Source organism: Lycorma delicatula, chromosome 11, assembly GCF_047948215.1.
Source record: "Lycorma delicatula isolate Av1 chromosome 11, ASM4794821v1, whole genome shotgun sequence".
In the NCBI taxonomy this organism is placed as follows: Eukaryota; Metazoa; Arthropoda; class Insecta; order Hemiptera; family Fulgoridae; genus Lycorma; species Lycorma delicatula.
This window is the reverse complement of record NC_134465.1, coordinates 67,022,599-67,037,809: the sequence shown is the minus strand read 5'-3', so window position 1 is coordinate 67,037,809 and position 15,211 is coordinate 67,022,599. Positions and strand designations below refer to the sequence as shown.

General features: G+C 28.0%; 1 protein-coding gene across 1 annotated transcript; it reads right to left on the bottom strand.

The window, feature by feature from the left end:
• Positions 1-3,901: 3,901 nt before the first annotated feature.
• Positions 3,902-9,626, bottom strand: LOC142332419 (LIRP-like). The gene is made up of 4 exons (XM_075378860.1): positions 9,570-9,626; positions 6,443-6,640; positions 4,869-5,070; positions 3,902-4,019 (listed from the first exon to the last, which is right to left on the bottom strand). Exons 2-4 carry the CDS (start codon positions 6,630-6,632, stop codon positions 4,013-4,015), a joined length of 399 nt encoding a protein of 132 aa, XP_075234975.1. The 5' UTR covers positions 6,633-6,640; positions 9,570-9,626; the 3' UTR covers positions 3,902-4,012.
• Positions 9,627-15,211: the final 5,585 nt, after the last annotated feature.

Genomic DNA, 15,211 nt, shown 5'->3' with positions numbered 1-15,211 from the left:
ATTATAAGTGATGTGTGAAATGAAACGACTGGCAATAGATAGGGAATCTTGGAGAGCTGCATCAAACGAGTAAAATGACGAGACAAATAAAAAATATTTTCTATAAATATTCTTTTATATTTTTAAGCTTAACAAATTTTCTTAAGTAAGTTTTTTTATAATTCTAACCTTCAATAAAGGTTAAAATAAGAAACATAAAATCTCCAAAAACTTTTTTTGGATTTTAGATCCACGGTCTGTAATTTAAAAAAATAGTTGTAAGCATTTCTTGATAGCTCAGTGTATGAAGTTTAAACTTTAAAGAAATTGTTGAAAAATATTTAAACCGAAGGAAGATAGAACAAAAGAATAAAAAATATATTTCAATTTTAAGAGGTGTGGTTGATTTATTGAATTTTTTTATTATTTTTACAAGTATTGTAGGTAAAAAATTTGATTTAATAAATTTTTCTATAAAATGTGTCTGAAGAAAATCGAAATTGTTTTTTACGCGATATCCATCAACCCCCTTAAAAAATTTAAAAGAAAAATTAACATTATCAATGGCCCCACATTATACTAGAACCAAATTTGAAGAAATTCGGTTCGGTCAATCCTGAGATATTAGAACAAAAGCAGTAAAACACACATGAATATATGTGTTCTTTTACATTCTCGTATAGCACTATAGCTGTAGAAGGGAAAGCATTGTAATTGATCCAATTTGGATGTATGCAGTTTTCACCTGATCTTGATGTTTTGACACCTAAAGAACCCAAAAACTAGATGGAAATTTTCCGGAGTTAGTATGTACATCTGTGTGTTCGATCTTGCATTCCTTATATCTCCAGAACTATTGGACTGATTTTGACCAAATTAGGTCAGATTACTTCTGTATATGGAGCATTGATGCCATTAAATTTTCATCTTAAAGGTCTAGGTAGTGAGGCTATAGAGCAATATCACCTGCAGTATCTCAAGGTTTCACTTAATTAAGGTCTTATTTTTCTTAGACACATTTGTTAACAATTAAAAAATAATATTTGCAAAATGTTTTTTTTCAAAATTGCACCTCCACCTATGCTATATATGCTCTAAACTAATGGCTAGTGGGTATACTGGATCAATAGTACCCCCTGTCATCACAATGGCTAGTGGGTATACTGGATCAATAGTACTCCCTGTCATCACAAGGAGCACTAGTGTAGCACTGACTACAGCTGTTGTAGAAAAATATATTTAAATAAAATGATAAATATTTTTAAGTGCATGTAAGCTGTGCATCAGAAAAAAGCTGCATGACGGGAAAGTCCTACAGCTGTGTTGTCAGCGTTTTTATTTTATAATTAACTATATACCTTCTGATACTGCTCCAAGTAAGGTTTTACCACAATTTTCGTAGGTTAAAATAGGTTTATTCTGCAGCACTTTCTTTTTTTAATCTGCCAAGTACCATACTATCTATCTTTGATGTGATCTAAATAACGTATTATTATGTACTGATTAGAATAAAAGATTTATGTATAGGGATTTTTATACAGCCGTTGGATAGAAAAAAAAGAAATTGCTTAATTCCATATATAGAACTACTCTACTAAACAACAGCTACACCAAACAGATTGCTTGTAATGGTTTTCATATCCCTAGTATGGAATCCATGAGTATCTAACCAAAATTTACTTATTACTACTAGGATGAAGGGATCATCCTTTGAAAAATGAAATATCAATATTTTACACATAGAAAGCCTAAAAAAAAAACTGATCAATTTGAATAAGTATTTTAGAACATCTTTAGATAATAGTTGTTTATAACCTCTACAGTTCCTCAGGAAATCAGAATATCTTTACCCAGATGGAGGCAGCATATTTGTAATCAATAATTTTCAGTTACCAGTTCAAACATATATTCCAACAACTTGCTTTCTTCCCGGTACTAAAAACCACCCAAGAATAAGCACAAGTTTCCCTTAGGTAAATTCTTACCCACCCGCAGAATTATATTACATCTGGAAGTAGCCAACTGATCTAATCATGTTCAATCAGTTTCTCACTGGAGGGATTATTCTGATAATAATGCTGTAATTCAAACTCTGTAGTTAACTATCTTATCAGGATATAAATATATTTTGATGGTAAGTAAATTAAGGGAACAGTTTTTGTATTGTAAGATATTACATTCTGTACTTATTATTTTCTACTTTTTTTTTTATCTTGTTACTTGACTGGACTGATACTCTTCTCCTTTCCTCTTTACCAACCTTTTAATCATAACATAACACTTGTATTCTACTTCCTCCATTATCTGTTTCATATGTACAAATATTTTTCTTTTTCTTCATTATATTTCCTTCCAGGAACAATTTTACAATTCTGCACGCTTTAATATACAACACACTACTGTTGTCTTTTTTAAATAGTTTGCCAAAATACTTTTTTCCTCAGTTTATCATATTACCTCTTCATTATTCTGTACTCTAATATACCACCTAAGTTTTCTAATCCTGTGACACCATATGTCAAAAGCCTTTTGTTCTTTGTTCTTTTGATTTGCCTGTTATACATGTCTCTATAAAACACTTTGCTCTGTATAAATATTTTAAAGAATTTCTTTTATATTCCTAAAGCTATGTTTGGTAATAACAGATTTCATTTCTTTTCTGCATAAAAGGTTTTTGGCTTGAGCAAGTCTGCGATTAATATTTTCTTATTTTTCATCCATCTTTTGTAATTTTGTTACCTAAATAAACTGAATTCTTATATTGTGTTCTCAATAAATAATAGAACAAAGATATAACCAAACATTATATCTATCTGTTTATTTATAAAGTATCTGGTGGAATATTATAGAACTTATTATGTGGTTTTATATTCCAAGACAGTAACTCTATTTCAGATTTTTTCTGTTAGTTCTTTTACTCCTTTTTGTTATACAAAATAAAAATTAAAATAGACAAGCTATATCTTAATCTATTCATTATTAACGGTTGTCTTTCCATTCTTATTAATAACCTGATTTTATCCAAAACAGCTATTTTTTTCTGTAATAAAAAAAACATTTTTCTTTAAAAAAAAATCTGTATGTGCTACATTACCAAAATGCTTACTGAAGATCTACAAATGTCATGTATGAAGTAGCTTCATTTTTCTTCAAACTCCTTTCTAAAATGAATCAAAAGACTAAAATTTCTTCTCATGCTTTTCCTGAAATCAAGCTGGTCTCCATTTAATGTCCTAACCTAACAAAATTTATTACGTTAAGCTTCTGTTGAAAGTAGAGAACTTCATGAACCTCTCAAGGTAGGCTTGCTGAAAGCTTAGATCTGAGATATTAAACTTTTTGTGCAATTAAACTCCTATTTATTTGTTCCTAATATATTTTTTTTTTTTACTAAGAAAATTAATGTTTTTATTGAAATCCGGAAGTATTTCTCCAATGTTGTAAATTTTACATCATAATATGTATAGAATATTAAAAAAGAAATTTGTGATTTTAACAAGCTGCATAGTAATTGTGATGGTATATTGCCAATCCTTATTGTCTTACTTCTGTCAAATTTAGATCACAGTACACAATATTCCCCAAAATTATACTTTATTTACTTTTTTTTAACCTCCAGGACCACCGTTGAGTATCCCTTCAGTGGATGAGATGAATGGCAATTTTTGAAGCAGTGAAAATGCCATGCTTGACCAGGATTCAAACCCGGGACCTCCAGATGAAAGGCCGAGATTCTACCCCTCGCGCCATGGAGGCCGGCTTACTTTTAATATTTGATTATTTTTTTTTTTTAAAGTAAAATTTATTTCTTTTAAAAATGTTGTAATTTAACTTAAATATTAATTCTTGTAAGGTAATTGAGATTTAACTGAAGCAGAATGTAAAATAAAAAGACATAATTTATAAAAATAATTTATTAATATAATTTTACATTTAAAAAACTAATTTATTATTTACTATTTTTTTCTTTTCTTTTAGAATTTCATATGAATTTTGATTATTTCTCTTCTTCTTCTTCTTTAAATTGTTATATTCATGCTCTAGAAAAATTAATAAACAATTAATTAAAAATTATTCATAATTTTTTGATATTTTAATTATAAATTCTAACATTTAATTAAGTTCAATCATAAAATAAATAAATATTTTTTAACTTAGCAATTAATAATTATGTAAACATCATATTTGCTTATATCTTTTTATTTTGATAAAATATCAGTAAGAATTATCAAGCTGGCTAATTAGCACAGACATATTTTACCTTTTACTTTATAAATTTTTACAAAGGATGAATTTAAAACTTCAAAAATTATTTTAATCAATCACAATTGGATTTTAGAACTTCGTGTAATGTGTTACAGTGTGAAATTTAAGTCTAAATCATAGTTGACTTCCATAGCATCTCAGTCTTTCTTCCAGAGATTCTGGCTTTTTAATTTTTTAAAATTGATGGTATATTAAATGTTTGTTTATTTAAGATCTTCAAGATTCTAGATCTTGGCAAAAAGAGTACTAACACTAAACGTGTCTTGTATTTATAAGATTAATGAAATCCTTTGAAATAAGTAACATACTTTTTGATGTACGTATATGTTTGGAAGTAAATTTTTGGTTGTTTTTTTTCATAATCCAAATTAATAAATAATAATGTAGATGTCACTAGTGGAATATTTGTTGTTAGGTAGGCCACTAATTGCTAAAAGTTTAGGAAACATTTCTATACACATAGAATATTCTATTACTCATTTCTGCTTTAGATCACTAACAGTTAGGACCTGTAAGTCCTAACAACCTTACCCACTAATAATGATGAAATTCTTTTTTAATACTCATCTATTCAATAATAAATGTTATTATAATTTAAGTGTAAATAGATATTAATTAAATACCTGGTAGCACAATAACCTGACATTTCTTTTACACTACAAGATTTAAGACAGCATTCATCATAAGCTCCTCTTGTATGCCTTTTAAAACTTCCATTTGGTGATAATAATGCTTGTGCATGCATTCTTGGTCTAAATAATTGATATCCAAGCTCTTCTGTTGGTTCTAATATTTCTAAATCTCTTAACCAATCCATGTCAACACCTGCATTTAAAATTTTTAATTATTAATTAGTTTCTACATGATGTAATGGAAAAAACAATTAGAGATTTTTACTTTTTGCTACTAAAAATGTAGTCTTTTAAAATCAAATTCAAATTTGTGTAATTAGATCATTATTGTGTAAATTTTTCATTATTGTGATATTATTAGTGTAAATTTCATCATTATTTGAGAATTTGTTGACTTTCAAGAGCAAGACAACTAACACTTCCAAGTTTTCTTCAGTAATCTCTTCTGATTTTCCTGCAATAATATTCAAATGAGAAAAATACTATTCTACATTGCAGAAAATTGTATACTTCAAAAGTGTTATAACAATACCTCATTCATTCTTATTTTTTTTTTCTTTGGTTTTATATATGCCTCTTCCAGTACCAGACTCACAGTTAAGCATAACTCAGCTTCGGGAGGTGTTGTCGCCAACTTAACTTAACCAAGACCCAACTGGGTCTTGGTCGTAAATACATTCTTAATTTATGTTAACAAATACATACTTGCTTTAAATTTTGGCAACCTGAATAATGTGAAACAATAAATTTGATAAGTGAATATAAAATTCAGTCATCCCTCAATGTTAGAAAATACAAGTGAAGTTAAAATAATGGCACAAATCAAACTTAAGGAGAACTACAATTAGTTCTTGTTGCACTTCTTTCTGATTCTTTATTGAGCTGAAAATATTCAATCACGTATTGTAATATGTGATAAACAACTCGCTTATAATGAGCTAGTTTATCACAAATTGAAAAATTCAGTGTCATACATAAAGTTAAAAATGTGTACTATAACAAAATTTTTGAAAATATTTATTTTTTAATCACATTTTGTAAATTATGTAATAAAATTTACAAAAATGTGTATGTGTGTGTGTGTGTGTGTGTGTGTTATTACATTAAAAAAACGTTTCCATTATTATCAGGTTGATTATTTTATAGACACTTGGAAAGATTTTAAAAATATAGAAGGTTCATCTTTATCCATAAGTAACTCAGTCATTTTTTGGGTTTCTCTGCACCCTCCCACATAGAAAACAGAGTCTAAAGAGACAATTTACTCATATACTACGCAACAGTAAAGAAATGACTGCTGCATCAGGGTATTAGAAATGCCACATAGCGACTGACATAATTCTTATGGAATTAAACAAGGTAGAAAGATTGCTGGAAATGAAAGCACAGGCTAGAGAAAAGGGCTTATAATCTATCAATCTGCAGATCAAAAAATAGTTTTTTTTTCCCAAGACATAAAATATTCTACATTTAATATAAATGATATTAATATTTTTCATTCACATCAATTTTTAGTAATAGAAAATCAAAATTTATACCTACAACAAAAAATAAAAAATTCTTACCTGGATCAGATTTTTTACTGAACATAGAATTATAAATACCACCACAAACAAGTTGCAGTGCATTAGCAAGATTTCTACCACAGTATTTTGTGCCTTCTCTTTTTTCTGATACTCCATAATAGTCATCTTGACTATTAACAAGGGTTTCAAAACTTAATATTACAAATAATAATGACTTTGTGAACCACATTTGTAAATCTGAAACAAAATTTATAGTTATTTTAATTGTTAATGCATTAAATATTTACAATAATTATAAAGCAGAAATACATAAGTTTTTTCCTTCGGACAGTCTTCTCATTGAAAATTGCATGCATAATTGTTAACTTTAGATTTTTTTTGTTGAAATTGACACGTTCTTTACATTCTTTTATTATTTTTCAATTATGCTATTTTTAGAATCTTCCAAACATTTACAAAAATTTTTATAGAATAGAATTTACTTCATATTTTACAATAAAATTTTAATTTTTTACTGTGAAGTTATTAAAAAAAAAAGTTATAATCCGTAACATTTTTTTTTATTTAAAAAAGTGTTATATTCATTTATGCAAGAAAATATTTTTTTGTTTAAATTTGCAGTCATATTTCATACATTTAAGGATAAATTTTTGGAAAACCTATTATTAAAAATAGTAAAGAGATTCTTTGAAATTTAAATACATTGGGAGTTAATGCTAATGTTGAAAGGATAAAGAACATGTAAAAAACATGTTGTTTACATAAATGTTTCTTAAAATTGTTTATTTTTACAAAAAAAATTAAATAAACTATTTACTAAATTAAAATACACTGAATAAATTTTGGAAAATAAGTTAATTTCATTTCCATTGAGTTAGGAATTTAAGCTGTTAATCTTTTATTAACCTTAGCCATCTTTTATTAAACCTAGGTTTATCACAACAATTCATTTCAGAGATAAGTATTTCATGTAAGTTACTTTCTTATTTTTACTTTCCTGGCGTCATACTCTACAGTTTTGCAGCTAGAAACAAATTAATCAAAAAATGGTGTATGGGTTTTTTCATTTCTTGATGTTTCATGACTCAATGACAGTACAAAAGAAAAAAATGGTAGATAATGTTTGTACATACTTATATATGTACATGTTTGAAGCTTAATAACTTTTGACTGCATAAATCAATTCTGATGAAATTTGGCACAGATACTTGTGTATGAGGTGATTTGTTGATGAAAGTTTGGGGTCAACATTTCCAGAGGGTGGGATTGATAGTTTCTTTGGGGTCAATTTTCTTAAAATTTTGCAAAGATAACCGCTGTTTATATTAATCTAAATATATGCGTACATAATTATATTACCATTTTTTTAACCTTTTACCCCCAATTCTCTTCGTTCTCCAAAAATTGAAAATGCTATCTTTTTATTTATTGCATATTTTTTAACAAAATGTTTTTAATTATTGATTTAAAAACTATTGATTTTTATTTTTTTAATTTATTTTCCACTATGTAAGAATAAATAACCAATGCCAGGAAAATATAACAATTTTGTTTTCAGCTTTTTTATGTAAGTTTTACTGATAATATGATATAAATTTTAGTTATTATTTCAAGACTAGACTAGATTAGCTGTATTTTAAACACTTTTAGATTTTGAATACAAGTTCCTTTCTTCCACTAATCTATTTAGATGATATAGAGATATAAAAATTACTGCTACATGTACAACATCTGAAATGTACTACATCTCTGTTTGTGTAGAAGAGATGTAACAGTTTGTATATTCTTATTCAACAAAGCTATTCCTGATATTTGAGTACTTTTGGGATGGTATAAAAATCAGTCCATTTTTATTATTATATTAGTTAATGTTAGGTTGTAATTTTACATTTATTTTTTTTATGTAATATTTATACTACTTTTTTTCTATATATATTTTAGTGACATCAACTTTTATATTCATAATGAGTTAAAAATGCCAAATATATGTTGTTGAATTGTATCCAACATTCTAAAACTTTAATGTTCTATAAGAAAATTGGTTTTTTAGACATGGTTTTGGTGATATATGTGTTATTTTTACATCATGCTGTTTAATTACTTTACCATCTAAAACAATAGCAGAGTTATAGCTATAGAAGGAAAATTATTGTAATTAGCCCAATTTGGGCATATGCAGTTTTCACCAGATCTTGATATTTTGACACTTAAGGAACCCAAAAAAACTGAATGGTCATATGAACATCTATGTGTCTGGTCTTGCACTCATTATATCTCCGGAACTACTTGACCGATTTTGACCAGAGTTAGTCAGATTACTTTCATATATGGGGCATTGATGTCATTAAATTTTTAACTTAAAAGGTCAAGGAGGTGAGGTTATACAGCAAGGTCACCCTCAATATCTCGAGATTTCACCTTGTTAAGGTCTTATTTTTCTTAGGCATATTTGTTAACAATTAAAAAATAATAGTATTTGTAAAAAAAGATTTCCAAAAATCACACCCCCACCCCAAAAAAATTGTCTAAATAAACTAGCGGCTAAGTGGATATACTGCATCAATAGTACTCCCTCTCAACACAAGGAGTGCTAGTTTAGTGCTGATGTACAGCTGTTGTAGTCAACTGCTATGTTGTGATGTCACAGATGAATGGTAGAATTAAGTAAATGAATAATATTTAAAGTGTAAAAAAGTATTTAAAAGTGGCTACTAGTTTTGCCACACTCACGCAAATGAAATATGACATGCACGCTTGGTTCAGTTAGAATCGTTGAATTAAATAAAATTATAAATATTTTTAATTAAGTTGTGGATCAGAAAAAATTTTTGCGTGACGTGAAAGTCTTACAACTTTGTTGTAAAATTTTTTTTCATGCTCTCTGAAAAATTTCAGTTGTTGCAGAACCATCAGATTGTAACGCAGCAGTTTATTATTATTCCAAGACAAAAATAAAAGTTTTTAATTTACTTATATTGGTTATAAATTATATATATATTTTTTTTACTGAAATTTATATATTTTATATTGATGTATGAAATTGTGTTAAGAAAAAAGTTTTGAGTTTATATTTATGTACGTTTAAGAGATTGAATTTAAGTAAAATAAAATAATCATTATGTTATATTTATTCTATTACCTTACCTTATTCGATATGTTTGCTTACCTTATTTCTCTTTTACCTTGTTGGAAGTGTGTTTGAAGAAGAACTGATAGAAACTTGGTACCTAACATGTGATTTATATACTTGTACCTGTGATATATATATATATAATAAATCTACATTTACGTCTTAGTAATTTTAATTCCATCCTTACTTTGATTGTAAAGGTTAGTACTATTATTATTGTTATTATTTATTATGATAGAATGGAGTAGGTGTTATTTTGCAAAGTAATTCAATTTACTTTTACTTAGGGTTTGGGTTGATTTGGAAGACATCGTTTAATATAATAAATATTTTATTTTCAACCTTGTTAATAATGAATCCTTGATCATCTTCATCTTCTTATTTTTCTTTCTTACACGTGTTATAATTGTTTATTTTAATTAACTCTTAACACCCTGTTTCATCTATTATGATGTATTAAAATATATCCATTAGTCTGTGCATGTTATTTAATTATTTCATTCTGCTCATGTTCTTTAGATTTGCTTATAGACTGGAATGACAGTATTAATGAATATTAAAATTCTATATAAACTGTTGTTTTATTTTAAAATATAACAGTATATTAATGAATAAATTATATGGCAATATATATTGAAATATATGTATGTCACACATGCACGCACGCACATTAACATACAAGCTTATAAATATGATAGAACAGTGTGATATGTCAATATCAATATTCATTGCCACCACAACAGTTACTGATATTAAATCATTTGGAATAGGATCATAACATTGTCTTCAAAATATGTTTATATTGAATTCCAATTCATTTAACACAGTTTTAAGATTAACTAATGAAACCGGTGTCAAATATTATTTTTTTTACCTTAATTTTGAGTAATCTCACCTAAATCCTTCAGAACAATCTATAAATATTCTACCATATTCAAATTAGACAAAAATTAAGGAAAAAATGGGATGTTAAAAACACAAATTTAAAAAATATATTAATAATTTGTTAGTTCTTTTTTAAATAATTTTGACTTTTAGAAGTTGGTGTCAAATTAAAAAAAAAAAACCCCAGCACCAACCAATAACTTAATAACCTTTAATTTAATAGATTGAAAAACTTGAAATTTAAAAAAAATTGACAAAGTATTCTTTTACATTTAAGCTGGTTTTGTTACACTTAAAATGTTTATATTTTTTAGTTTTATTATTAACCTGGCTATATACTTATACTACATAAGTATACATTATGTTATAAAAGGGAAGGAGTGCTAATCAAGTCAAATTTTACATATAAAGTTTTTTAAGTGTTTCATGACCTAATCAAAAAACATAATTTTATCAATGAAAAATTCTAGAAGGGTGTGTGTAAATATATGTATATATTGTCTGGTTGATTGGGATGAAATCTGGCATGTGATTTCTGTAAATTAGGCACTGATGCCAATTATTGTAGGTCATAATTAATGGGACCTTCAATATTCAATGGGAATTGATTCAGGACCTTCTGCATCCTGAATATCAACATTTCAAAACTGTAAACGATAAATTTGTTCATTCAAGAAAAAGGCAAAATTAAGTAGCTAAGATATTTACCGGTCATGGTTGATCTTATTCAAACCCCCACAAAGGAATGGAGACAAAAAATGTTTTTCTTTTGTTATTTCTGGACTCAAAGTGACATTCTTGAATAGATGATTCTGTTACATAAGCATATTACATTGGTTATGTATTAGGACAATTTCCAGGGGTGAGAGATAATAAGCCTAATTTTTGGATTATTATCATATATTGTTTTGCTTCATTTCTTTGATTGGATTGACTGATTTTTATAAATTTTACATGATGGCTTGTGAATATAAGTTATTGATTAATTTAATTTTGATTACACTTACATACAAATGTACATACTTATGTACACCCATAATACACTTACATACTTAAGTACATTACACAGGTTGAAGAATTTTGTTATTTGGGAAGTAGAATTATTAAAGATGGATGAAGCAGGAACAACATAAAATGCCAAATAGCACAGGCGAAACGTGCCTTTAGTCAGAAATATAATTTATTTACATCAAAAATTAATTTAATGTCAGGAAAATATGTTTGAAGTGTAGCTTTATATGGAAGTGAAACTTGGACGATCGGAGTATCAGAGAAGAAAAGATTAGAAGCTTTTGAAATGCGGTGCTATAGGAGAATGTTAAAAATAAGACAGGTGGAAAAAGTGACAAATGAAGAGGTGTTGTGGCAGATCGATGAAGAAGAAGCATTTGTTAAAATATAGTTAAAAGAAGAGACAGACTTATAGGCCACATATTAAGGCATCCTTGAATAGTCGCTTTAATACTGGAGGGACAGGTAGAAGGAAAAAATTGTGTAGGCAGGCAACTTGGAATATGTAAAACAAATTGTTAGGGATTTAGGATGTAGGGGATATACCGAAATGAAACGACTAGCACTAGATAGGGACTCTTGAAGAGCTGCATCAAACCAGTAAAATGACTGCAGACAAAAAAATATTCTTTTCACTCAGGCTATATTAAACGTATTTACAATATATATCTCTGTGTGTATTGTAAATAATGACACGTGTGTTATTAAAAGTTTCTGTCAACAACCTTGTTATTTTCCCGCATAGTTAAAACGACTGTCGAGAGAAGTACTGTTGGTCCTCATACACACACGTGCGAGAGCGCATATTTTAATGGACATTCGTTTTGAATGTAAAATAATAATAATTATCAGTTATTTAGTTTTATTGAATACGGGCATCATTATGCTATTACTGGTGTGTAAATAAAATATAACCTACCATTAATATTAAGTTAATCAAAAAACATGTGTTCATAAAGTAACGGGTCATCTCCCAATGTCAATGACATTTTTTAATTAATTAATAATACATAAATTTGTTTTGTTTTCAATATATCTAAACAGGTGATCTAACGACTATAATTTGGAGTCGGCGGGTATATGATGCAAATAATGTATAATTTTAATATAATCATCGATTGAGGTAACGAATGGAATTTGATACATATCAAGGTAGCCAGGAGATATTCAATCGAACTTACGTAAAGGTTTTTTCCTTCGAAATATTTCTATGTAAAATTTATTTAATATTCACATTGCGTAGGTACGTTACTCACTTTATCAAAGAAAAAATTGAGAAGAAAAAAGATTGAAACTAATTTTTCTTGAATTTTATTCTACTTTTGTAAAACCTTTCTGTATTAGAATATTAAAGAAATAAAAACAATTGGTATTTTTATCGCGCCACTGATTATTTGTTTATATATTAAATTTATTTCTTTTTAATAATAGTAATGCTATTTGATTATTTGCCTCGAACAGAAAAGATAAGAGTAGGTTTCTTTATCACAATGATGTAAATTCAACTCTGTATATGTAAATAATGTGTATCAGTAGGTTACTTTTAGAATTGGTTCTGTTCATTTACCGTAATTTCGCTACTGATGTTAACATGAATATTTGGAATTTGCTGTCTTATGAACACGATGCCATCGAGTTCCTGCAACTGCGTGACATTCTACGGAGTTGTCGCAAAGGACACTTTACGAGTCTTAAGGATGATGATATGTGGCATTACCACAAATCCATTTGCCGGTTAAAGAACAACAAACGTGGCTGAAAAATTCGAACTTCAGCTTCGTAATCGTTATACGTTTTCTATATTGTTGGGGGTTCTAATGATCAAGTTTTTTTCGGTGTAAATTGGGTATAGGTCCGAATATAGTCGATTAGAATAATTTCATTTCAGAAGTATATGCGACTACACTGAACAACACAGGAAAGTAAAACTGGAGGAAACTGTACGGTCATCGAACTCGATGATACGCTGTTCCCGTAGAGCAAAATTGCGTACCCGCAACTATGTTTTTCGTCGGGATTTTCCTTGAAAACAGCGGGAGTTCCGTTGTGAAAGTTATTGACAAATCGATTCAAACGCTGCTGGGGGCAAATTGTATTGGGATTCCTGGCGTGCGTTCCAAAGCGGTGCACTGAAAATGGAAGGGTTTCGCTATTATACTGTAAATTATCGGTTTCATTTCGTTGATCATCATATTTGTGCTCGTTCTCAAACCATTTTATTCTTGTGAGGGTAGTTGAATTGACATAATAAAAAGCACAAGGGAAACTGCCAAACACCACTTGTAATGCTACTTCATTTAATTCATGTGAAGTCTCAAGATTGAGACGAGAACAGTCCAGAAAATACTCGATCCAATAAGGGACACCTGGCGGCCAGTAGTCGCTGTGTAACAATCGCTAAGTAAATTTTTCGTTATCTTAATTAAACTGTTTCAAGTTTTAAATGAAGAGGGGGTTACATTTTTCTTTGAGTTAACGGTAGTTGTTTCTCGATTTATATAATTTAATCTATTTATTTAAAGCATAATTTCAGTTTTTTTATGCGTATTAATGTTTGCTTAAATCTTGGGCTTTATTAATTCCTGCATGAATGATTATTTTACTGTATTTACTTAACTTGGAGAAAAGTAAATCTGTCTAGTTTACTAAATAATTTGGTGAGAAGTGCAAATTAATATGAAGAGTTTGTCCCATTTTACAGTATGATTTTTTTATGTATTAATATTTTTAGTTGCTGACTAAATCATTTACTGAAACGGTGAACTTTTGTGGTTCCTACTAATGAAATATAAAAGATAATCTAAGTTATTTGTATCGTTTATTAAAATTGGGTTATCTGTTTAGGAGATATCAAGAATTTATTACAAAATTCACGTAATTAAATTTTCTGGAACTGTGTATTTACTGAACTTGAGGAAGGTTTTAGACATAAAGTTACTTATATAACTTCGTTATTATGGTGAACAATAAGACAAATTGTAAAATGTGTCATTTATTAACTAATAAAAATCAAAATACGTTACAGTAATTGTACAGTGTATAAATATTAAAGCGTTCTTTAAATCTTCACTGCTATCTCTTTATGAAGAATGTTCAAAACAACTCTCTCTTATTTTGTTGAGGGTACAGCTTACATAAATTTGAAAATATACCATTTTTTTTTTCACTGTTTCAAATTTCTTGAATGGTTTACCTTACAATATATATATATATATATATATATATATATATATATATATATATACAGTCAGATGTTGATAAATATTTATAATAAACTTAATCAATTTATAAGTTGATATACTAAAATAAACTTCTATGAAAAGTTTTATTGGCAGCTTTCAGTACCAATGTATACTTTATTCCCTGGAAGAAAACCCACCGTTGCAATTCTAAAAAACATTTTATAGGAAAATTGTTTCAAAATTAATTTATTCTAATTCTTGCCCCCTCCAAAAAAATCCTTTATTAAAATTCATCTGTAATGTATAGTGAAATACATAATAAGGGTACTCATTAGATATAAGCTGTACAAATATTTACAGTGAGAAGTACTGTTCACCCATAGATTCCCTTTGGTATGTTTTTCACCTATTCTCCTAATTTTTTTTTACATACTGAGTCATTCTATAGATTTTGTACCAGAAATGTGTGACTGGTACTGTGCTATTTGAATACATAATTTGTAAATAGTTCTATAGGTGATTGACAGATAGCATTAGAAAAAGCAAAATCTTAAAGATACAGTGTCCTGTAACACACCATGGCAAATACCAAACAAGGAC